This window comes from Carcharodon carcharias, chromosome 26 (assembly GCF_017639515.1).
Source record: "Carcharodon carcharias isolate sCarCar2 chromosome 26, sCarCar2.pri, whole genome shotgun sequence".
Classification (NCBI taxonomy): domain Eukaryota; kingdom Metazoa; phylum Chordata; class Chondrichthyes; order Lamniformes; family Lamnidae; genus Carcharodon; species Carcharodon carcharias.
In genome coordinates this window covers 42885752-42910396 of record NC_054492.1, presented here as the reverse complement: position 1 = coordinate 42910396, position 24645 = coordinate 42885752, and the positions used below count along the sequence as shown (strand labels likewise).

The following is a 24645-nucleotide window of genomic DNA, read 5'->3' as shown; positions in this document are numbered from 1 at the left end:
TCGCTGAAGTCCCTCAACCCCAAATCATTCTTGCAAGTCTGTTCTACACCCTCTCTAGTGTCTTCACATCTTGCTTAAAGTGTTCCTAAAGCCCAGAATTGAACACAATACTCCAACTGAGGCCAAACCAGTGTTTGATGAAGGTTCGCCACAAGTACTTTGTTCTTGCACCTTATGCCTCTGTTCATAAAGTCCAGGACCCTGTATGTCTTATTCGAGACACTTCGGGACACTTTCTCAACCTGTCATGCCACCATCAATGACTTGTGCACATATACCCCCAGGTTTCTCTGCTCCTGAACCCTCTTTAGAATTGTATTCTTTATTTGAAATTACATCTCCTTGTTCTCCCTACCAAAATGATTTACTTCACTAGATTAAATTACATCTGCCATGTGTCCATCCATTCTACCAACCTGCCTGTCCTCACAGTTCACAGTACTTCCCAAGTTTTGCATCATCTGTAAATTCAACGTGCCTAAATAGGTGTCGGCTCCCTGGGTTAGGGAGAAAGCAAATTCCCTGAGGATCCTTTCCTGAAGATGCAGAGATTCCTACTGGACACCGTACAGATATCAAGGTTGGGCTTGCGGTAGGTATAACTCTCATTGCCACCCTATGAGGTCAATTAACTTGGCATGACCCAGGAATCAAATCTGAGACCTAGTATATGGGCCAGTGTCCTACCAGTAGCTAGGGGGAGAGATGGTGGCGTAGTGGTAATATCGCTAGACTAGTGACCCAGAGGCCCAACCTAATACTCTGGGGACATGGTTTCAAACCCCACCATAGCAGCTGGTGGAATTTGAATTTAATTCATAAATCTGGAATATAAAGCAGTAATGGAGACTATGAAGCTATCATCAATTTTTGTAAAAAAAAATACCCCATCTGGTTCACTAATGTCCTTTAGGGAAGGAAATCTGTCATCCTTACCTGGTCTGGTCTACATGTGACTCCAGACCCACAGTAATGTGATTGACTCTTATCTGCCCTCTGAAATAGTTTAGCAAGGCACTCATTTCAAGGGCAATTAATGAAGGGCAACAAATGCTAGCCTTGCAAGCAACACCCACATCCCATGAAAGAAAAAAGAAACATACAGTACCCTTATTGCAACAAGTGTCTATTTCAGCATGAATCTGGAGGACTTTTTTAGAATAATATTAAGCTGCTCTGAATAACTTCAGCAGCACTTCCTTCACTTAGAAGTAGCTGATGTTGCAGCAGTTCAGTGTAATATTTACTGAAGTGAATCAAATGCACCCACATAACTAACTTGTGTTTACAGGCAGTAAACATACAACAGCATTATTTAGAATAATAGAGGGAACAAATACATGAATTAGGAGGGGTAGGTCATTCAGCCCCTTGAGCCTGCTCCGCCATTTAATAAGATCATGGCTGATCTGAATGTGGCCTCAATTCTGCATTCTGCCTACCCCGGATAATCATTGACACCCTTGTCAGTCAGAAATCTATCTACTTCTGCCTTAAAAGGTATTCAGTGAAGCTGCCCTTCCAACTTTCTGCGCAAGTGTGTTCCAGGTAGAAGGGTTTAATAGAATATTTATTTTAATTTAATAGAGTAACTCACTGTATGTGGAGAGCGAAAGACACCACTAACTGGTAAATTACAGGAGCCGCTTGAAGATGAAGGGTTATCTAAATAATAAAGCGAATTTTAACTATTAAAAGGTTTATATGCACATCTCAAATTCCCACATACTGCCCAGTGTTCAGCCAGTAAATAGATACCTTCTGTGGAAAATGTGTTCAAGTTTTTAGCACCAACTTAATGTTCAGTTCCTTCGGAGACAGAATTAAACCCCTCATTTCTGTGATAGGTTAACACCATCGCTAAATGGAACTAAGGCCCTTTCAGTGACTGCAAATTTGTCTGTGCATTTAATTCAAGCAGTAAATTAAAAATAAATACTGGCGGAAGCAGAGGCTGACAGAGGAAGGAAGTCAAGGGGAGATGGAGGAGGCAGGGAGGAAGGGAAAGAAGCGAAGGGGAGGAAGAGAGAGGGAGGGAGGGGAAAAGAGGAGGGTGGAGGAAGGCAGGGGAAGGTGGGGGGGGTTAGGTGATGGTCGGAGAGGAAGAGATGGGAAGCGAGGGAGGGAGGAAAGAGAGGGGAGGAAGAACAGGGAGGAGGCAGAAGGAAAAGTTGAGGGAGAGATACAAATGGGAGAGAGGGTAAAGAGGGGCATAAGAAGGGGCATTGCAGGGGATGTACCTCTGCCTGGAAAATCCACAGTTTGAGGGGTGGGTGGAGGTGCTAGTGGCAACAAAATGTGGATAACCAAGGTGTGGGGGTGGGTGCAGAGGAAGGAGAACTGAGATCAAGAGTAGGAAAATTGATGCATGAGACATCGAACCACCTGGGGAAGAGAATACGAGTGACTGCACAGAGAATGCCATGTTTGGAAAATTGAGGCAGGTAGGGTTACTGTAAATGGATTGAAGGAGGGTAAGGGAAGGCCAGGAGGAAGAAAAGAATTGTCAGCCAGTTGGTTGATTCTGAAAGTGAGGGGCACTGGGAGAAGTGGGGGGTTGAGAGGGGCAGTGATAGGGGAGATCCAGCCCACGGCAGAAGAATAGGAATTTGAATTAGTGGGATGCAATTATAATTTATTGCTCAGGGAAGGCACCATGCCCTGCTCAGCTGAGAGATGTGGGTATCTTTGCTGCTCATTCCCATCAAATGCTGGCCAACAACTAGTTAAACTGGAAGGTGGAGGGGGTGCTGTGGGGGGGTACATGAAGGCGAATGAACTTGGTCCTTGGCTTAGTTTAAGGGTTCACCTCGGATACCCTTTGAGCTGTCAGATAGGGTTCGGTGGTGAACCATTATCCCTAAATAGTTACAGAACTTTATATTAACAGCGCCTCACGTACCGACCCACTCATCTGGAACTCCTGAACTATTCACCATGCACTGTTATCATCCTGGTTTCAGCTTGTAAGATTCAAAAGTGATCATTTATGAAAACACAGGATCAAAATCGCATGAAGTTAGAAGGCTATTTGGCCGTGGGGGCATTACAGGTAAATTAGATCCTGGCCTATCTGACTCTGTTACATTTTTGGGCTTTAAGCGAGGTACATTCGCTTAAACTTCAATATTTCAGAAGGCCTCTGAACACCAGCTCTCACTCTCTGTGTACCAGTATATGCCTTTACAACTGAAAGCTGACAAACTATATAAAACATTAGTTAGGCCACAACTTGAGTGCTATGTGCTGTTTCAGTTACCTCATTGCAGAAAAAATGTAATTGCAGTAGAGCAAATATTGAGGGGACTTACAGGGATGTTGCCAGAACTGGAAAAGTACAGCTATGAGGGAGGATTGGATAGGATGGGGATATTCTCCTTGGAACAGAGAAGGATGAGGGGAGATTTGATTAAGATGTACAAAAGTGTCCTGGGGCTGGATAGAGTGAATGGGAAGGGCCTACTTATCTTAGCGGAGAGGTCAGTAACTTGGGGGGTGTAGATTTAAAGTCATTGGTGGAAGGATTACAGGGGAGACAAGGATACATTTTTTCACCCAGAGGGTTGCAGGGGTCTGGAAGTCACAGCCTGAAAGAGTAGTAAAGGCAGAAACCCTCAGCTCAATTAAAAGGTGTCTGGATATGCACCTCAAGTGCCACAACCTGCAGGGCTACAGGCTAAATGCTGGAAAGGTGAGGGTAGGCTGGTTGGCTTGTTTTTCTACTGGCACAAACATGATGGGCCGAGTGGCCTTTTTCTGTGCCGTAAACTTTCTACAATTCTACAATTCAAGTTAAACACTTCACTATTGGTTACAGTTTTGGCTATAAACTGCCAAGTAGCTTCTCAATATTTACAGACTTAACTATTTCTTCTTGAAAGTAGTCAGTCTGCTGTAATAAAATGCGATGTAACCTGACTTGCACAGGGTCCCCATATATAATATTTTTATGTGGCGAATATATACTGAAGTTCTCCATGGAGAACCTTTAGCCTATCAATTTTTCTCTAATGGCTTCAAACTGATGACAAAAAGCTGAGAAATACTTTTCAAAAATGCTCATGCTCTCAGTCAAATTAAATGTGTTTCAAACTCAAAAAGAGTTATCAAACATATAAACTAAATCTGCAAATGTTCTTATTTGAATTGAATAAGTTGCGATGTCTGATGCAAACAGAACATCTTAATTTTGGGGCTTTTTGTATTAAAACAATGTTCTCTGAGTGAACCTTAGGCCCATGTGGACTGTCCCAGAAAAAAAGTAACAGTATAATACATAATAAACAAAAATGTTACATTTTTGTCACCTTTAGAAATGTAAGCAACTGAGAATGGTCACCTGCAGAATCCACAGCTACCATTTCTCATTCTTAGCTCAACAACACTGAAATCAATTGCAGCTCCCACTTGTCTAGCAGGGGGATTATCTAATACATGAATGCCCTGAAATTCTCTGACACAGAGAGGAGACAGAGAGAGAGAGAGAGAGAGAGAGAGAAAGACAAGTGGAGAAGGATCAGAGAGGTATGAAGCAATACAAGGACCACCACAATGATCCATTACTACCAAAGGCAAGATGCTTATCATTGACAGGAGAGATACCATGACCTCAATAAGGAACAATGTGTCAGGAGGCAATGATCCATGTTATCTCCTGGAACAAGATCTGAAACAAAAGTCAAGCTTCTACACTGGACTACTGATACCAATAAAGGTGACGGCCACATTTGATCTTTGCTTTTGCTGCAGTCACCTCCCAGTCAATATCAGGAAACGCAGTAAGAATCAAAAAAACGTGCTTGGCTTTTAAAGCCCCTTAAGTTATCATAAGGTGAATTGCCTTTTGGAGTGCTCTGACCATTGTTAGGTGCACAGCCACAGCACCACCCTTCACCAACGATGTCCCATAGCCGGTTAATCTGTTTTCAGTCCTACTGATTGAAGGATGTGTTGGCTTAGATACTGGAAAATCGCGAAGTAGTAATATGGATCTAACGCCCTGGAAAATTTAACCATCAAAACAGATGTAAAAGGGCATTATGATCCTGGACTAGGCCTCCAAATATTTGATACAATCTGGTTGGGGACCAGTAACTTTTTGATTGAAACAGATAAAGTTTGAGATCCCAGATACTTAGTAAGAGAATAAAGCCACAAGATTTCAGAGTTTTGAACAAACAAAATTAACTTTACTATACAAAGTGAGAAAAGTAAAACAATTTACAATATCTACCTTATACTCCAACATTAAGGCCAGAATTTCACGCTTGGTGTGTGCGCCAAGTCAGTGGGCCAGGAAGCAGATGCGAAATGGGCTTCCGCCTGTGATTGGCTCCCAAACGCAATTTTACACTGGCTGGCCAGCCAGTGTGAAACCCACGCTGGGGAAGCCTTAGCACTACCGAGGGGGACAGCAAGAGGGTGGGTGCTGACAAAAGTGAGAGTGTGGGTGGGCAGTTCGCCAGAGCTCCCTGAAGACAGACAGTTGCTGCAGAGTTGCAGACCTGGGCAGGTTAAATGACAAGAAAAAAAAATGCACCAAACTATGTCTATGCAACACACTCAAGCACCTGACAGCACAACTCCAAAAACATCCGTCCTCATTTTTTTTTAATTATATTTCACCCTAGGCATTTCATCCTGCCCTTGGATGAGATTTCGTTAAAAATAGGCTGCCCGCCTGCCTGTTTTGCCCATGCGATCAGTGCAAAATCGGACGGGCAATGTTAAGTGGTGGACAGTAGGGTTTTTAATGGCCTTACTTGGCCTTTTAATTATTGGCAGGCGCAGCTCTGACTCCCGCGGCGCCCACCAACCTCAATATTGGATGCACGCCCGATGTCATTTTGCGCAATTTCACGTGCTTTCTGGTCAGGCGTGTCCGTGCAACATAAAATTATGGCCAAGAATTAACCTGAGCTAAATATGAAATAACAGGAAAACTGTGGTCGACACAGTGCGCAATAAATGGCAGATGCAACCAAGACTCAGGTCTTTCAGTAACTCACCCAGGTCTCAGCATTCACTGTCAGTTGCATATCTCATTAAAATTCTGTCACCTGTATGAAGGATTGCAAGTTTTCACTCCCTTTTTGAAGATCTAGCTTCAGTGATCCTTTTAAAAGTCACTTCGACTCAGACAGCCTCAACAACTGCTAACCTCCTAAGGGTTCAAACTCGTCTCCCAAGACTCCATTCCCCTGCAAGTCTGCACCCCAGCACCAACTCACAGGCACAACTTCATCTCTTCAGCCACGCCAAGCAGAACACCACTGCTCCAAAGGATTATCTTTGCCCCAGTGACCCACATCACGGAGTCAATGACCTTCCACTATCTTTTTAGCTCTCCAGGGCTTCTCTTGAATCCTCAGTACTTGGAGCCTGTCAACTGCAGTGCTTTAATGCTTGGAGCTGTTTTGTTTGCTCCTCTGCTCAGTGGTCTTTGCTCCCTGGTGGTCTCCACCCAGCAACTCCTTCACTGGACCTCTCTCTCGGGAACCTCTCCCTGTCCCCTCTCCCGCGGGTCACTCTCTGGGTTCCCTCTACCTCTCGGGGACCTCTCCTTGCCCTCTTTCGGGACTTCTCTCATCATGGCGCCCAACTCCTGGGTCCTGTGATCAATTTTTTGCAATCCCCCCTGCCCCCGACACACTGGGCACTTGTCCCCAGCCTGAGGATTTCACAATGCTGATCTGTGTATGTGTAGCCCACTCCCGAGTCACACGTGTGTGGAAACTCAGCCTGCCTGGCAACAGAGTCCTCGGCCTCCATCGGCACTAAGATAAGTTCCTATTTCTTGACAATGGCCATAATTAACACATAGTAAGTCAAAATGTGCAAATTTAAGCACACAGGAAGCTAAAAAGAAGATTGTGAAACAAATGGCCTCACTGATACGGCCCTGTAAGTGATTGGAAATGTCAGAGTTCTGCAATTTTCTCTTCAGGCAGAAGGGAAAGCCTGAGCTAAGCAGCAATATCAGTAAAGAGGGCAGACAACCACATGGTGGGCTGGTGGTGAGGGGGATGTTTCCCCATTTGCTGCATTTAGAGGAACTGTTTGATTTGAAAGGTGCAAAGTTTGGCAGTGAGGATGGCTGTCAATCAACTTGCACTGTATGGAGGGGCAAACAGTGAAAGGAGGCTGTCAGAAGCATAGTCAGGTACCCATTCACCTGAATAGTTTCACCTGCCTGGTGGAGGTGGAGAATGTTTCATGCTACCAAGCTCACTGTCACTTCCAGGCTGCAGTACCAGCTAATCTGGGCAGTAAATTCTAACAACAAATTCTACATTATCATGAAGCAACGACTGTCTACATTTCAGGGAATTTAATTCACTGTGAATGAAGTTATTCCGAAGTAAAAATGCACTATGTGTTCATTAAAAAGAATTTAACAGTCTTAAAGCTGCTTGTGCATTACCATGGATTCAATGTCTAGAGAAGGGACAAAAGTGAACAGTAATTTTGTGAGCTTGTGCAGCTGACTAGCTCATCATGCTCATTTACTTCACTTCTAACACAGAGTGAGATATATATGGCCAGCATCTGTAACCTTGTGTTGGTGCCCTCCAATTCTTACTGTCCAAGAGACAAAAAATGAATGTGCAAGGCAGAGATAGAGTGTTAATATTTATGAAGTAGACTGAAAGATAGATCAACTGCGTGTGATTGACCAGAAAAGAGCGAGCATTTAAGTAAGTGGAGGGGGATAGAGAGAGACACTGAACAGAGAGATGACAGGCCAGGCTGATTGGAGTCTGCTGGTCTTTTCTAGATAAGCAGCACAGAAAGACCAACAATGGCCCCAGTGAGGTAGCAACAGTGACAAATACGTAGCAAGTAATCAACCCACATTACAAAAAAGTGGGAGTTGACACGGCTTTTCATTTTTAACCCATAGAAAAACTCGCTTTTGGAAGACTAAACAAAAGTGAGGCATGAGGCGTGACATATTCTGGACATGCGCCAGCATGAGGCAGCTGCACACTTCCACTGACCTGCAGCCTGAGTTAGTTTCCATGACATTTGGTGTCACAAGGGCAATGCAATTTTCTGACCCTGCATTTGAACCTGTCAGAGATCTGCAAGAACTGGCCAAATTCAGACTGCGATATTCTTTCAAAGCAAAATAAGATTGATTTTTGAAGAGAGAGAGAAATCTTCGGGAGAACTGAGGAGAGCAAAATTATATTGTACAAAAAATGGAAATTCACTTCATTATCCCCGGCAACAGATTTGGCACCAGACATTTGACTCATTAATTCCCTGACTTGAAACAGCTCCTAAAAAAGAAACCTAATCACATACAAATGGGCTAATATTTTATTAAAATCAGAAGACCTCCCATGCTGCTGCTTGAGAACATATATTCAGATATAAGTTAAACTGAAGCCTCTGCCTGCCCTCTCAGGTGGTTGTAAAAGATCCCAAGACAATATTTCAAAGAAAAACAGGGGGTGTATATCTAACAGCCCTGGTGTCCTGACCAATATTTATCCTTCAATCAACATCACAAAATCAGATTATCTAGCCATTGTCACATTGATGTTTGTGGGAGCTTGCTGTGTAGAAATTGGCCATCACATTTCCTGCATTACAATACTGACTACACTTCAATTGTACTTCATTGGCTGCAAAGCACTTCTGAGACATCCTGTGGTCATGACAGGTGCTTTATCAATACCAGCCTTTATCAATACCAGCCTTTCTTTCTTTCTAATGACATAGCATTTTACACGGAATTACAAAGAACACAGAACAAATAATTCAATCCAAATAATCCATGTTGAAAGACAGAATTATACGAATTATATAGAAATTATGACATGGAAAGAGTCTGATAAATTGTGCCGAATCTTGTGCTGTATGCTTTATTAGATGCTTTCCAAATCTGCCCTGTCACCTTCATTGATTTGCCAGGTCCCTCTGCTCCTGCACCTCCTTTAGAATTGTACCCTTTATTTTATATTCTCATTCCATGTTCTTTCTACCAAAATGGATCACTTCACACTTCTCTGCATTAATTTTAATTTGCCATTTGTCCGCCCATTCCACCAACCTCCCCAGGTTCTTTTAACGTTCCACATTATTCTCCTCACAGTTCACAATACTTCCAAGTTTTGTATCATTTGCAAATTTTGAAATTGTATACATCAACATCTAGGTTATTTGTACATGTCAGGGAGACTAGGGGTCCTAACACTGACACCTTGGGACACTACACAAGGAAAAGAAAAACCTTTCTCTAGTCTGAAAAGCATCCATAAACCACTGCACTGTTTGGTCATGTCCCTAAGACATAAAAATGGTCATAAACTGCTAAATCAAACCTTACCTTTTAGCTTATTTAAAAGATGGCTGCTACAGGTCACATGATGCACAAGTTGGCTACAGTTTCTGGTAATTTTCAACAGCAGCTACTGGACAAAAGCTCAATGCTCATCCTTGTGGAATCTCACATCTGTCATTATGAGGACGCATTGCAATCAACAAAACCAGGGACCAGCTGACAATCCGTCTCCCCAGCCTGGTTCCAAAACAAAGGGGAAGCCATCAAAACTAGTTATAACTTCAGAGGCAGTAAAAGTCACCATTTATCTTCTAAGGTGAACAATGGATTTTGACCAGAGGCATAGAAACTGCTTGTCAGCCTGCAACTGACTTATTAATGGGTAACATCACATAACCTAAGTTTCTGGCTTTTGAAAAGTTTTAACATTACCTGTTCAGACTCGCAATTCAGTCTCCTGTTTAAACTCTAGCCAGCCAACATCAAAGCAGGACTCCAGGCTGACCAACAGTCTGCATCAAGTGTAAGCCTTCTCAAACCATGTTTCTCTGAAGATTCCTGCCATTGCCTGCCGAGCAGACCAAGTCTCTGGATACCATCCTCATCTCACTGCTCCATCATCAACTTTTAAAGGAATTCTGCAAAATCCTGCTTCAGCAAGCTGAACTGTAGCTCCTCTGTGAAGGAACCTTCATTGGATTCTGACTTTCTGGAATCTGGCAATCATATGAACTGATACCCATATCTGTGGTTATTTTTATTTTCCTAGTGCACACGCATGTGTGTGTGTGTCTAGGTTTGTGCACGCATCTGTGATTGTGTATATCTATATATATATAAATACATATATATATATACACACACATACATATATATATGTATATATGTGCGTGCATGTATATAATATGTGTGTGTGTGTGTGTGTGTGTGTGTACTCGCGTTCGTGCCCGCGTGTCTGTGTCTGTGCACATGTCTGTGTCTGTATGTCTGTCTGAGTTTAAGTTGCAACCATTCCCCGGGTTTCAATGTGTAAATGAACTTTACTTCTGAATTAACCCTAAAGAGAGTTTGCTTTCAAAATTAACCTCAAACAGAGGGTTTGGGGAAATGCTACAGCCTATTTAATAAGTTAAAATACCTCTGCTTATATACAGATGCTGAGAAATTAAAGGAGTTCAGTTTTGCCTCCCTCCACCATCCACAACAGTTTTCTGTCACTTTAATACTTTCCCCCTTCCTCCGAACCCCCCTAATAACTTACTATTTCCTACTCTAGAGCTATCTATCTCTCCCAGTGTTCTGTGCACCTTTCTCTCTAATATTACCATGAGTGTGGGAACCAGGAAGTTAGTTAGTTCAAAGCCTCCCATAAGCACTAGCAAATTGTCCTGCAAGGAAATTGATCCCAGGCCTGATTAAGTGCAACCCATCCAGCCTTTACGAATCCCACTTCCCCAAGAGCTGGTCCCAATGTTACAGGAATCTAAAGCCTTCCCTCCTGCGCCATCTTTCCAGCCACACATTCAACTGCTTTATCCTCTTATTTCTATACTCACTTGCACGTGGTATTGGGACTAATCTGGAGATTACTACTATTGAGGTCCTGTTTGCAATTTCCGACCTAGTTCCCTAAATTCAGACTGCATGACCATATCTGTCCTTTCACCTATGTCATTAATACCTATGTGGACCATGACTACTGGCTGCTCACCCTCCCCCTTCAACATGCTCTGCAGCCATTCAGTGACATCCTTGACCCTGACACCAGGGAGGCGACAGAACATCCTGAATTCATGTCTGCAGCTTCAGAAAGGCCTGTCTGTTCCCCTGACTATTGAATCTCCTAAAACACTTGCTCTTCCAGTCTTCCTCATGCACCTCCCCAACCGCCAAGTGCAACCCCCCCAAACCCCTGTACGGTTGAGCTGTACTCCCCCGATGAACCATCACTTTCCTATTCAGAATTGAAGACTGGTTGGAGAGTGAGATGCACTCAGGGGATTCCTGCACTACCTGCCTATTTCTTTTTGGCAGCCTACATACTCATAAGCTGTGGGGCGACCACATCCAAAATCGTGCTATCTGTGAAGCCCTCAACCTCATGGATGGGTTGCAGCGACACCAGTTGCTGCTCAATCTCCAAAACCTGGAGCTTCAGCTACTACAACTGACAATACTTCCTGCACATATAACTATTCAAGACACAGGAGGCATCCTGGAGTTCCCACATAGCATGGGATATTCACTCGAGAGGTCCAAGCTGCTCTGCCATTCGTCTATCTATTAGATAGTAGCAAGTAAACCTTGCTACTACAAATAAACGTTATTCCTTAAGAAAGAGAAAAATTGCCAGCTACTCACTTCCCTTCTGTTGGCGTTAATTAAACATAGGAAAACTGAATGCTTTGCTTAACCCTTATTTTTAAACATATTTTTTTTTTTAATTTCCCAGCTGCTTAGGCTAACTCCCAACTTTGAAAAGAGTAAACAGCTACAATACCCATAAGCCAATCACATCACAATTTGATTTTCTTTTCCACTATTTCCAACTCTGGTGTGACCTGATCTGCTCCCCTAGCTGCTAAAATTATTTTCTTTTCATTAATTTGTCAGAAATTTTCCATTATTTGGAAAAGAGATGGGGATGGTGAGAATTGGGGCTTTTTAGCAAAAAGTCCTGGCGCACACTACAAATGTTCATTAGACTCAAAGGGAGATTCCTTCACTGTATAATGGGGTGGAACTTAATGGAGCCCATGGCAATGGGCATGATGATGGGGGCAGGTGTGGAGGGGGCAGCACAGCAGAATCGGGTATGAGTGCTCCCATCTGATTCCCAGTGTGGAAAAACTGCCCCAAATTTAGTGGAGGAGTGGGAAGGGCCCAATGTTGGAATCCTGCCTCCTGGCAGCGCAGCATGTCAGTTAGACTCATTAATCAGCCACTTAATGCCAATTATCCCTAAACCCACTGAGATTTAATGGTGCCTCAGGGATTTAATGGGACTTGCAAGGGTTTCCTCTGCCTAAATGCCTAGCAAACATTGTTGGGATTGCCGGCAGCCTGGGGGTGGGGGGGGGGCGGGGTGCGGTAATGCTCCCTCGTTCACAGGCACTCGGTGCCTGATCAAGGGACCCTGAATTAGGAAGGAGAGTGGGGGTTGCAGAGTCAGGGGTGAATTACTCACTGCCGAATTCCCATACTCTGATCTGCTCATGCAGCCACATTCTTTATGTGGCTACAGTCCAGTTAAGTTTCTGATCAACGGTAACTCCCCAGATGTTGATGGTGGGGGCTTCAGCAATGCTCATGCCATTGAAGGAAGACACTTGTAATGCAACTTCATTTGAAATTATTTGGTAAAACAAATGAGCAGAACGGCAAAATGAATCCTTGCAATTGGACTAAAAGAATCACAGCACTTGTCTGGAATATTCTTAATACTGCACATGCTCATAGATGGCATTCTGGTAATTGCAGACAAAGAATCATAGAATCCTTACAGTGCAGAAGGAGGCCATTCAGCCTATCGAGTCTGCAATGGCTCTCTGAAAGAGCATTCTATCTTGTCCCAATCCCCTGCCTTATCCCTATAACCTTGCACATTATTTATTTTCAGACAGCAATCTAATTCCCTTTTGAGTACCTTGATCAAACCTCCTCCATCACCCTCTCAGGAAGTTCATTCCAGACCCCTACCACCCTCTGGGTGAAAAAAAGTTTCCTCACATTACTTTTACTCCTTTTGCCAATTACTTTGAAGCTGTGCCCTCTAGTTCTTGATGCTCTCTTGAGTGGGAAGAGTTTCTCACTGTTTACCCTGTCCATACCCCTCAGGATCTTGAATACCTTTATCAAGCCTCCTCTCAGCCTTCCTTTCTCCAAGGAAAACAGTCCCAACCTCTCCTATCTATCCTCATAGCTACAGTTCTTCATCCCTGAAATCATTACTGCGAATCCCCTCTGTACTCTCTCTCCAATGCTTTCACATCCTTCCTCAAGTATGTGCCCAAAACTGCACAAAGTACTCCAGGTGAGGCCTAACTAGTGTCTTATACAAGTTCAAAATGACCTCCTTACTCTTGTACTCAATGTTCCTATTAATAAAGCCTAAAACACTATATGCTTTATTAATTGCTCTCTCAACATGCCCTGCCATCTTCTACAATTTATGTACATATACACCGAGGTCCCTCTGTTCCTGCACTTTTTTTATCAAGTAACTCATCTCCCGACTCCACAGAGCCTGTCCATCATCTACAAGGCACAAGTCAGGAGTCGAATGGAGTAGTCTTCACTTGCCTGGATGAGTGCAGCTCCAACACTCAAGAAGCTCAAAGCCATCCAGGACAAAGCAGCCCACTTGATTGGCACCCCATCCGCCACCTTCAGCATTCACTCGCTCCACCACTGACGCAGCCAGGGCTTGGAAGAGGGGGTGCAGATGGTGCCAATTACCAGGGCATTGGCGCTAGGGAGGCCTGGGCTCTGTGATTTATAGAATTTCTTGTCATCCAGACTGAGCAGCCAGAGCCGCAAACTAGCTTAAAAAATTGGAACTGAAGAGTTTCAATCTTTATAAGGTCGGTCTGTCAGTTTCACCGAGCAGTTTCAGCGTCAGTTTCACCAAGTTGTTGCGTTGCTGCTTCCGACTTTTGGGTAGCTTTGAGGGTCGGATTTTTCTTTTTGAAAAGCCCTCCAACTCCTGCTCATCATACCTATGACCGGATGTCATTCTGGGATGGATGAGATGGACTGGGCTAGATGGCCTTTGTCATCAATATTTATCTTGCGAATAGAGGATGGAATCATGGCTGGAGTTCTGTTTATTTTGCTGCTAATGTAATTTTTTTGAGGGTAGGCTTTGTGGGGTGAGATTGCCAGGATAGAAGTGTGGAATGGGCTCATAATAAATCAATGGACTGTTTTACGCTGCACACGATTCTCAAGAGACTTTTCCATTGACTTCAATCTTGTCCTTCTGACTACTTGCCTATTATCCCACTCTACCTTGGTGCTTTTTAGGAGTTTTTGAGGTATTGAAATATTGTGATAAAGTTGTGTTGCATAATAGATATTGAAAATATATTGTAGTGAGAAGCAGCAATCAGCAGAGTCTTCAGACTGGCTGATCAAGAAAACAAGATACAATTGTGAACCATTCAACCTTTGTCCTCTGGCCTCTTATAAGTTGTGATGCACAGAGACACCTGAGGGCTCCAATGTTTCTCACTGACAGTGAAGACCAATGCTGTTCAATCATTCCACTTTGTTGCTCAGGAGTCATTTGATGTATCTTCCCTGTGAGATTACTGATAAAATAGAATCCAATTGTACCCCTATGAAATAATTATATTGCATAATATCATACACCCAGACAGAAGAAAGTCATCTTCTACAGAATAGAAAAGATCTTCTGCAGTTTATCTGGGTTGCAAGTATTGAATTTTTCACTCAAATATGAATTTACTGTTACCATACCCATATTGTGCAATATACAGAACATGTTAATGAGGGCTGAACCAGTCACTGAAATCAGTATTATCATCTGCACAGAATTATAAATAGCTAATGGGGTATTTCCCTGTCAAATTATCAATATTGCAAGATGCTGTTAAGTAAAATTGTACTATCTGGTTTGTTTAATAGTCATGGTGGGATCACCTGTAAGGTGCACACAAACCAGCATTGCATTATATCATTACTGATCTTAATATTAATGACTCATGCTGCACATGTGTCAGAGGATATTTGTAACCAGGTGCCAGCAATGGGCATTGTCATCTTGCTGGGGCCTGTGATTGTTCGGTGAATTGATTGGTGAATCCTGAAAGGGGAAAAAATATCATGCATCATTGAGGGGGATACAGTGGGGTGGAGGGAGGAATAAGGGGCCTGGAGACAAGAGAAGCACTGGGATTCATGATTTCTCTCCCTGGCCTCTGCTTGTCAAGCCTCCTTCAACAGTACCTTCCAAACCTGCAACCTCTAGCACCTAGAAGGAGAAGGTCAGCAGATGCATGGGGCCCTAGCACCTGCAAGTTCTCCTCGAAGCCACACACCATCCTGACTTGGAACTACATCATGGTTTCTTCACTATTGCTGGGTCAAAATCCTGGAACTCCCTTCCTAACAGCATTGTGGGTGTACCCGCACCACATGGCCTATAGTGATTCAAGGCAGTGACTCACCATCATCATCAAAGACAATGAAGAATGGTAAATATATGCTGGCCTAGCCAGCAACACACACATTACATGAAAGAATACATAAATAAAAATGACAAGTCTTACTTTGTACTCTTGAAAGTCACTGCACCCTTTGTGCCAAAAGAAGTTTAGAAAATGAGGAGTAACTTTCACAGAGATCAAAACCTGGAATTGTTTGCAGGTCACCCACTATCCTTAAACACTATTAATAATCAAATGCTGCATGAGAGTCAGTAGGTGATACTTTCATTCAAATTATATTGCTGTTCTTAAAATACCTGTACCTATGTAGCACATTACTTTCTAAATGGTGAAAATCTTGAAATAGTGGAGATCCAAAAGAGACTTGGGGCAGAATTTTTCGTCCCATGGGCAGGGGCGGCGCCTGACCTGATTTGGGGTAAAATAGTGCACGATGACTTCGGGCGAGCGTCCCAACCTCATCGCGCACTTGCACAATATTTCAGTCGGTGGGTGCACGTGAGAGTCAGCAGCACGCCCACCGACAATTAAGGGGCCTATTAAGGCCCTTATGCAAGTAATTGCAAGCTATTTTTCGTTGCCCATCCAACCTTATGAAACCTCATCCACGGGCGGGATGAGGTTTCCAACAGCAAATAAAGACAATAAAAACATTTTTAACATCATTTTAAACATGCCCCTCTTCATGTGGCTGAGGTCATATGTGGGGACATGTTTATATCATTTGTAAACTCTGTTTTTCTGATTTTAAAATTCTTCAGCTCCCTGAACTAACTCTGTACCTTCAGGGAGCTTTCAGTGCGCACTCCACCCGCGCATGTGCAGACTTCAGTGCTCTCACTCCTCCTGCCCTTGGGATCCAGGTAGAAAGACCATTAAAATATAATCAAGAGCAGAAAATAATCAAAAAGGCCAAACGGAATGGTCTTCATATCTAGAGGACTTGACCACAAGTAGGCAGAAGTCATGCTGCAGCTGTACAAAGCCCAGTTTGGATCACACCTGGTGGACTATGAACAGTTCTGGATATTACATCTTTGTAAGGTTATTGTGGCCTTGGAGGGAGTGCAGCATTGATTTACCAGAATTATACCTACGAGGAGAGATTACACAAACCCAGATAAAAGCAAAATACTACGGATGCTGGAAATCTGAAATAAAAATAGGAACTGCTGGAAAAACTCAGCAGGTCTGGCAGCATCTGTAGAGAGATAAACATTTTGAGTCTAATATGACTCTTCCTCAGAACTCCTCCTTGTATATCCCTGAAATTTAAAAGTTTGAGGACTGATTTGATCTAAGTTTTCAAGATATTAGGTGGAGGAGGTTTCAGATTCATAACGCCAGCATTCAGACGCCACTCAGCTCCACATCAATTTGCATGCCTGCCACTATGTGCCATGACTTGCACCTGTATCGTGTGCAGTGATCATATGAAAAATGGGCCGCCAAATATGAAGCAGACTCCAGAAAGAACACAGGTGATCATGCTATAGATTGCAAATAGCAGTAAATTCAGAACACCTCAATGTTAAAATCCTCACCCATGTCTTATCAAACCCCTCCATAGCCATGACACTCCCTACCTCTGTAACCTCCTCCAACCCTCTGGAGATCTTTGCACTCTTCCAATTCTGGTTCTCTTCTACATCTCTGATTTCCATCACTGCGCCACTGGTAGATCCTAAGCTCTGGAACTCCCTCTCTAAACCTCTCCAACTCTCTACCTCGCTCCACAATATTAAAATGTTTCTAAAAACCATCTCTTCGGCCAAACATTTAGTCACCTTTTCTTATATCTCCTTATGTGGCTCTGTGCTTAATTTAACAATGTACCTGTGAAGGGTCTTGGGATGTTTTACTAGGTTAAAGGCACTATATAAATTCAAATTGGTATTGTTGAATTCAGTCTCTGCCTCAGCATTGGAACACTAACATGCCTAAAAGTAGCTGGTATTGGTTTTCTAATTATCTTCTGCTGTACAATCATCACCATCGACCATTGCCAGCTCTAAAGATTAAATTTCAAATATCCCCGTGCATCTTAGTTTGCAGAATGCTGCATAAGAAACTGATAATCTATGCTAAAATGACATTCATCGGAAAGTTTGCAATAAACTTCAATAAGATCTGGGAAATTTTTGCATACCGGTCTCAATGTCCCAGACGTAAACTGCTCCATCATCGCATCCAACTACAAGGAGGTCTTCTGCTGGACGCCATTTTATTACCTTCACAGGGGAGAGATGTTTTCTTGCGTGCATCAAGCATGTTCGGTATTGAAGACTCAACAGTGCTACAGAATTATCGTTCGCTAAACAGCAAACACTCTGCTGTACCTCTGGCTAATAGAAGAAAATGGGTGACATGTTTAGTTCTTCACTAAGTGAAAGTTAAAAATAATCAACTTTTCTTATCTTAATCCTGGTGAGTGCAAAGGAGCATTCTGTTGTACATCACTTGAAAACGGGGCATTAGAATTGTTGCCTTTTGACAAGTATAAATCTGAACAAACAGGAGCATAGAACAGGGATCCTAGTTTTAGTTCAAATATTACCTTCATCAACAATTAAAATCCACAGAAACTCTTAATAAGCATCTCCGCCCTCCCTTTCCCAAGACGTTGTCCCCTTGGTTAGGCATGGTTCCAAGGACAGCAGTCATCCTTCAATCCCTCACTCCCAAGTGACCGAATCTCTGTGAGAGCGCAGGCCGTGCACACAGTTGGCTTTCCGCCATCACGACAAATTCTAATTCTGTCCTCTCGCAACAACAGATGCATCCAGCAAGGACAGCTGGATAACAATTAGAAGCCAGGGCCCTGCTGCTTTTGCTTCCCCGATCCAGATGTGCCGCTGCCAATTATAGTTCCCACACTGTGCTGTGACTGAAATCCTGTACAGAAAATGAAATAGCTGCCTCCTTATGCCATAATAGAATGACTTTGTAATTGGCACAGCTTGGCACTGTAGAGAGGAAAAAACTAGGATAATGGTTATGACTATCGCAACCATGAAGGTGAGCCCTGTGCAGAATACTGCTCTGGGACAGAGCTCTAGTTGTGTTAGGCACTGTGCCAGCAAATATATTGATGTGCTGTCTAACAAGTATATCTAGTGAAGAAATGATTGTATACACACCATTACTACACACATTACATCCATTTAAAACCTATTAAAATGTTAAATACAGTAATAAAAATGTTTAATACACAACATTTTTATATCAACATCAATATCATGATTTTGTCATCACTAAATCAATGGTTTATTATTGTTCCAATATGTCATAACGCAGGCAAGTCCACAGACTTGGAACATTTATTTACTTCTGTTTTTATCAGTACTTACACTGCAGTCTTCTGGACATACTGACAGGTTCAGAACCGGGCCTGCATGCAATACAAACTTGTGCAGCACCTCTCCTTTGAACATATTCCACCAGATCACATTTGAATCCTCGTCTCCAGAGACCAACCAGCTGGTATCAAAGGTTGCAGATTTATTGAATGGGTGGAGGAGACAGGTGACTTTAGCACAGTGGCCCACCAGAATCCTGTGGGGTAACCAGGCTGAAAGAACAAACTCTTTTTAATCTTGTAATTGGATTTTCAACATTTGAAACAAAGTTCTGCCTGCCAAAGCAGATAAACACATCTCACCTGACAGCTACAAGTCAACATCCTAAAAACGTAGGGGAGGGAAAAAAATCGCCTTGTTTTTCAAAACAAGGTGACTTCTAAGTGGCATTATGTTCACAATTTCTGAGGGATCTTTTTCAGTAATGTTACTATACGTTGCAAGCTACAAATAACATAAAAGTATCCACTTTATAGCTCCCTCTAGCAACAAACATGTGCAGCCTGCAAACATCAATCCTTTCATTCTTGACAACATGAAGAAAATTCATTTTACAGATCCCATGGTACACACAAGTGTGAAGAAAGCATTGTTAGCATTGTTATATTAGGTTAACACCTTGTGCCCCCAACTGTTGTTTTTAATTCATTCTCGGGACATAGACATTGCTGGTTCTTTTTTTTAGTCTACCCCTTGTTGTCCTTGAGAAGGTGGATGTTCTTGACCCATTGCAATCAATATGGTGAATGTGCTGCCATAATGTTGTTAGATAGGCAGTTGCTGGATTCTGATCAAGCAACGATGAAGGAACTGTGATGCATGTCCAAGATGGGTTGATGTGTGATTTGCAGGGAAGCCTGGAGATGATGATGATGTTCCCATGTACCTACTGCCTTTCTCTTTTTAGATGGTGCAGGTTGTGGGTTTTGGGGAGAGCACTGCTGAAGACTTGGTGCCTTGCTGCAGTGCATGCTATAGTTAGTATTCAGTGCAACTACAGTATGCCAGTGGTGCAACAGTGGATATTTAAGCTGGTGATTGGGGTGCCTAATAAGCAGACTGCTTCATCCTGGGTGGTGTTGAGCTTCTTAAGTGTTGTTGCAGCAATCCCCATCCAGGAAAGTGGAGAATATTCCATCACACTCCTAATGCGAAGACTCAGGAGGTCAGTCACTTGTTGCAGAATATCAAGCCTCTGACCAGATCTTGTACCCATCATAAGTTATGTGGCTGGTCCAGTTGAGTTTCAGCTCAATATTAATCCCTTTGGATATGATAGTGTGGGACTTGGTAATAGAAATGCCAGTGAATGTCAGGAGATGAAAGCTGGGCTTGATCTTACCATTTATCGTCCCAAGCCTGGATGTTGTTCAGGTCTTGTTGCATGTGGGCGTAGAACGCTTCATCACCTGAGGAATGACGAATGGAGCTGAACACTGTGTCATCATCAGCAAATAACCCCACTTCTGGCCTTATAATATCGAGGGAAGGCATAGATGTAACAGCTGAAAATAGTTTGGTTGAAGATACTGCCTTTGGAAACGCCTGTGGAGATGCCCTGGAGCTAGGGTGACCTCTAACAACTACAACCATGCCAAGCATCACTTCAGCCACTGGAAAAATCTTTCCTTTGATCTCTTTTATTCACTTTTACTCAGCCTCCTTGGTCCCTGACTCTGTGGATATCTCCTTGATTTTAAGGACAGTCACTTTCCCTCAACTCTGGGAAACAATCTTAAAAGAAAATTAAAATTGGGCACTTCATCCTAGGGCCTCAAGTTTAAAACAAAATTGACCCACAACTCTACAATCTTGTCCAGCCGCACAAGATATCTGTGCTCCTCTAACTCTGGCCTCATGGGCATCCCCAATTTTAATCACTCCACTATTAGGCATGCCTTCAGCTTTTTTTTAAATATTCGTTCAGTGGATATGGGCATCACTGACTAGGCCAGCATTTATTGCCCATCCCTAATTGCCCATGAGACGGTGGTGGTGAGCTGCCTTCTTTAACTGCTACAATCCATGTGGTGTAGGTACACCCACAGTGCTGTTAGGAAGGGAGTTCCAGGATTTTGATCCAGTGACAGTGAAGGAACAGCGATATATTTCCAAGTCAGGATGGTGAGTGACTTGGAGGGGAATTTCCAGGTGGTGGTGTTCCCATCTATCTGCTGCCCTTGTCTTTCTAGATGGTAGAGGTCACAGGTTTGGAAGGTGCTGTCTAAGGAGCCTTGGTGAATTCCTGCAGTGCATCTTGTAGATGGTACACACTGCTGCTACTGTGCGTCGGTGGTGAAGGGAGTGAATGTTTAGGGCAGTGGATGGAATAGCCACCAAGTGTGTTGCTTTGTCCTGGATGGTGTCTTGAGTGTTATTGGAGCTGCACTCACCCAAGCAAGTGGAGAGCATTCCATCACACTCCTGACTTTGCCTTGTAGATGGTGGACAGGCTTTGGGGAGTCAGGAGGTGAGTTACTGTCCACAGAATTCCCAGCCTCTCACCTCCTCTTGTAGCCACAGCATTTACCTGGCTAGTCCAGTTCAGTTTCTGGTCAATGGTAACTCCCAGGATGTTGATAGTGGGGGATTCAGTGATAGCAATGCTATTGAATGTCAAAGGGAGATAGTTAAATTCTTGCTTGTTGAAGATGGTCATTGCCTGGTACTTGTATGGCATGAATATGACTTGCCATTTATCAGCCCAAGCCTGAATTTTGTCCAGGTCTTGCTGCACATGGACACCAGCTGCTTCAGTATCTGGGGAGTCACAAAGTGGCCAAAACTGTAAGCTCAAGAACTCATTTCATAAACTTCTCTCCACTTCTCTTTCCTCTTTCAAAATGCATCTTAAAACCTACTTCATTAACCAAGCTATTGTTCATCTGCCCTAATGTTTCCTTAAGTCGTTCCGTGTCACACTTTATTTTATAACGCTCGTGAAGTGCCTTGAGATATTTTGCTAGGCACTATATAAATACAGGTTGTTGCTACTGTTGTTGTTGAGAAGATTCTGAACTACAATATCTTGGATTCCCATGAGGAGCAATTCAGCAGCAGCCTTGAAGGACCAGACCAGGTGAGCATAAAATATCACAACTTTGCTCCAAATCCCAGACAATCCATGTACAATACCACAGGATATCCACTGGTTAAATAAAATACATGCATTTACACTTGCACTAAATAGCACAGACTGGAGATTAACTCAAATGTGTTAAGCACCTTTAAAAATCAAATAACAAAATAAGGCGATTCCATCTGTAAGGGCTTAACTCCTGACCAGCATACAGATTTGCAATGAGGAGCTGGATTACACGTAATAAACTACATTAGGATGAGCTGGTGCAGATAAATGGAGCTGTTTGGTAAGCTGAAAGGTTTACATCAGGTTGAAGTAAATCAGGCCATTAATGTCCACACCTTCACTCAGAATAGTTGTCCTTCAAATCCTCGCTTATTAGTATTAAACTTCTAAAGCCGTTTGGTGGTGGCGGAGACCAGAAGTCAAGCTTTACTAAGCTTAGATTTATTCACAAGGCAAAACATTACAGGTGTAAAACTCTTCACCCTACTCACCACCTGCGTGGCATTGAGTCTCTCTTTATATGTGCTCAAATACTGAATGCCCTCCACCTGTTTACCCTACCCTTAAATTTATACAATTAACAATTAATGTTATCAAGTGAAATTTTCCACACTACATTACTCAATATTAAGTTAACTACTTAAGGACAAGGAGGTCTTGTGACCCAATGGGTAGGACCCTGTCTGAGCCAGAAGCTCCGGGGTCAAGTCTCACTTCAGGATTTCATGGCCACAGAAGGTGCATTTATAAAGCAGCTCAGCAGGTCAATTATCACAACCATGTGATGGAAAGAAAGTTGGAGCCTCTACCATCACTATCCATAGCTCCAGACAGCAACATGCATGCATAGGTGCACGTGAAAACAGCAACCACTGGAAAAACTCAGCAGGTCTGGCAATATCTGTGGAGGGATCAACAGAGTTAACATTTCAAGTCCAATATGACTCTTTGTAAAAGTGCAAGTTGCTTAAGTAACTTGGACTCCCTGAATGATCGTAACAGACCACCCACTTGAGAACAATTTGCGGGGGCAAAGTGTATTTTAGATTTGGTTACATTTTCCAATGCAATTGATGCAATTATCCGCATCTTGAAGTAAGAAATTTGTTATGCTCTCTCAGGGACTTGAGAGAAGTATCTGTTTGATCCATAAAACTTATGGCTTGTTAAAGTGTGTGATAAATCTTGAGAATGAGTTACAAATTTAAACAGACCAAATTTAGAAAGCACATTTTAAAATTTTTCACCATTAACCTGAGAATGAACAGGAGAATCGGAGTCACCAATTGCATGTCACGTTTCCCCTTCATTATTTATTAAAAGCAAAAATTACTTAATCAGAAAAATACATATCCAAAAGTAAATCAGTTAAGTTATCTTAACAGTAATAAAACTCACAATTATAATCAAGCATCAATTGTAATCTACAGAGAGGCATTGAAATTTCTTTCAGCCACATTTTAAAAGCTGACTAATGCACACAGATGCAATTCATGTTTGTGGTGTTCTAGTTATCTTAAGCCCTGAGCTAACAGCGAATACAGGAAATTTGGCTTGAACATGTTAACCATCATAATAAAAATAGCACAAGGAAGATTTTCATCTCCTGAATATATGAAGTTTTGCACTCATAAGATTTTCTTCTCAATGTCCAAGTAACCCTAATGATTTTTTAAACTTTGCGTTTGTAGATATAATGGAAAATAAAACTGGACATATCTGTTTATGTGCATCTGAACACTTGATTTTTCACAGCGAATAAACACCTTGATTTTAAAATTATCATCCTTGTTTTCAAATCCCTTCATAGCCTCACACCACCCATCCCCCCGCACCACCCCCGCCCATTTCTGTAATCTCCTCCGGCCCCACATCCCTCAGAAAAATCTGTGCTCACCTTATTCAGGCCTTTTGAGCATCCCCAGTTTAGATGGCTCCACATAGGTGGCCAAGTTACCAAGGCACTAGAAACTCTGGAATTCCCTCCCTAAACCTTTATGTCTCTTTACCTCACTTTCCTCCTTTAAGATGGTCCTTTAAACTTACCTCTTCAACCAAACTTTTGGCCAGCTACCCTTTATTACCCTTCTGTGATGCACCTTGGGTTGTTTTATTTCATTAAAGGCACTACATAAATAAAACCTGTTGTTGTAATGTTTAGAGCCGGAAATCCTGCAACAATCCACCACATTTTATTCTTATTAGGAATTTACTGCTCAAGAACCATCATTTTGTCCTAGAAGCTCCCAGAGAGATAAAATGCCAATTTTTGAGAAGATCTGAGCAAAAACTAATGACTCACTCTCTAGTGACAATTGCTCATTACAAAATGAGGTTTACATTTTTAATATTTTTACATCTGCTGACATCTTTATTCTGTAAATCCCCCAGGATATCCTCTATTTTCTTGTTTCAGTTATTGATCTTTAAATTAATGTCTATTTTGTATCAATTTCCTCGCAAAACAAGCAATGCAAAGGTTAACAAGTATAGTAGAAGGATCCAGTACATTAAGGGTTAACCTGGGACTGAGTTAAGTACCACCCACCAGTGATGTAAGAAGGCACCTGACCTAGAGATTAGGTCCCCAGTGTAGAGCTAGGTGGCAACATGTATGAACATGCCATGGAGTCCTCTCCATACCTGGACCCTCTACTGTAAATATGTGAAGGTGACAGGGAATAGTCAGGGTTCTGAGCTATTAAATGAGAAGCT

At 42.6% G+C, this 24645-nt stretch overlaps 1 protein-coding gene across 1 annotated transcript in view; it reads right to left on the bottom strand.

Annotated features, from left to right (window-relative positions):
* Nucleotides 1-24645, bottom strand: part of LOC121269874 (WD repeat-containing protein 72-like) — a 186140-nt gene that overhangs the window by 119426 nt on the left and 42069 nt on the right. The window contains exons 12-13 of the mRNA XM_041174912.1: nucleotides 18830-19054; nucleotides 17633-17824 (exon numbers count right to left, since the gene is read on the bottom strand). Coding sequence (XP_041030846.1) covers nucleotides 17633-17824; nucleotides 18830-19054 — 417 coding nt within the window. The remainder of the gene's footprint in view (nucleotides 1-17632; nucleotides 17825-18829; nucleotides 19055-24645) is intronic.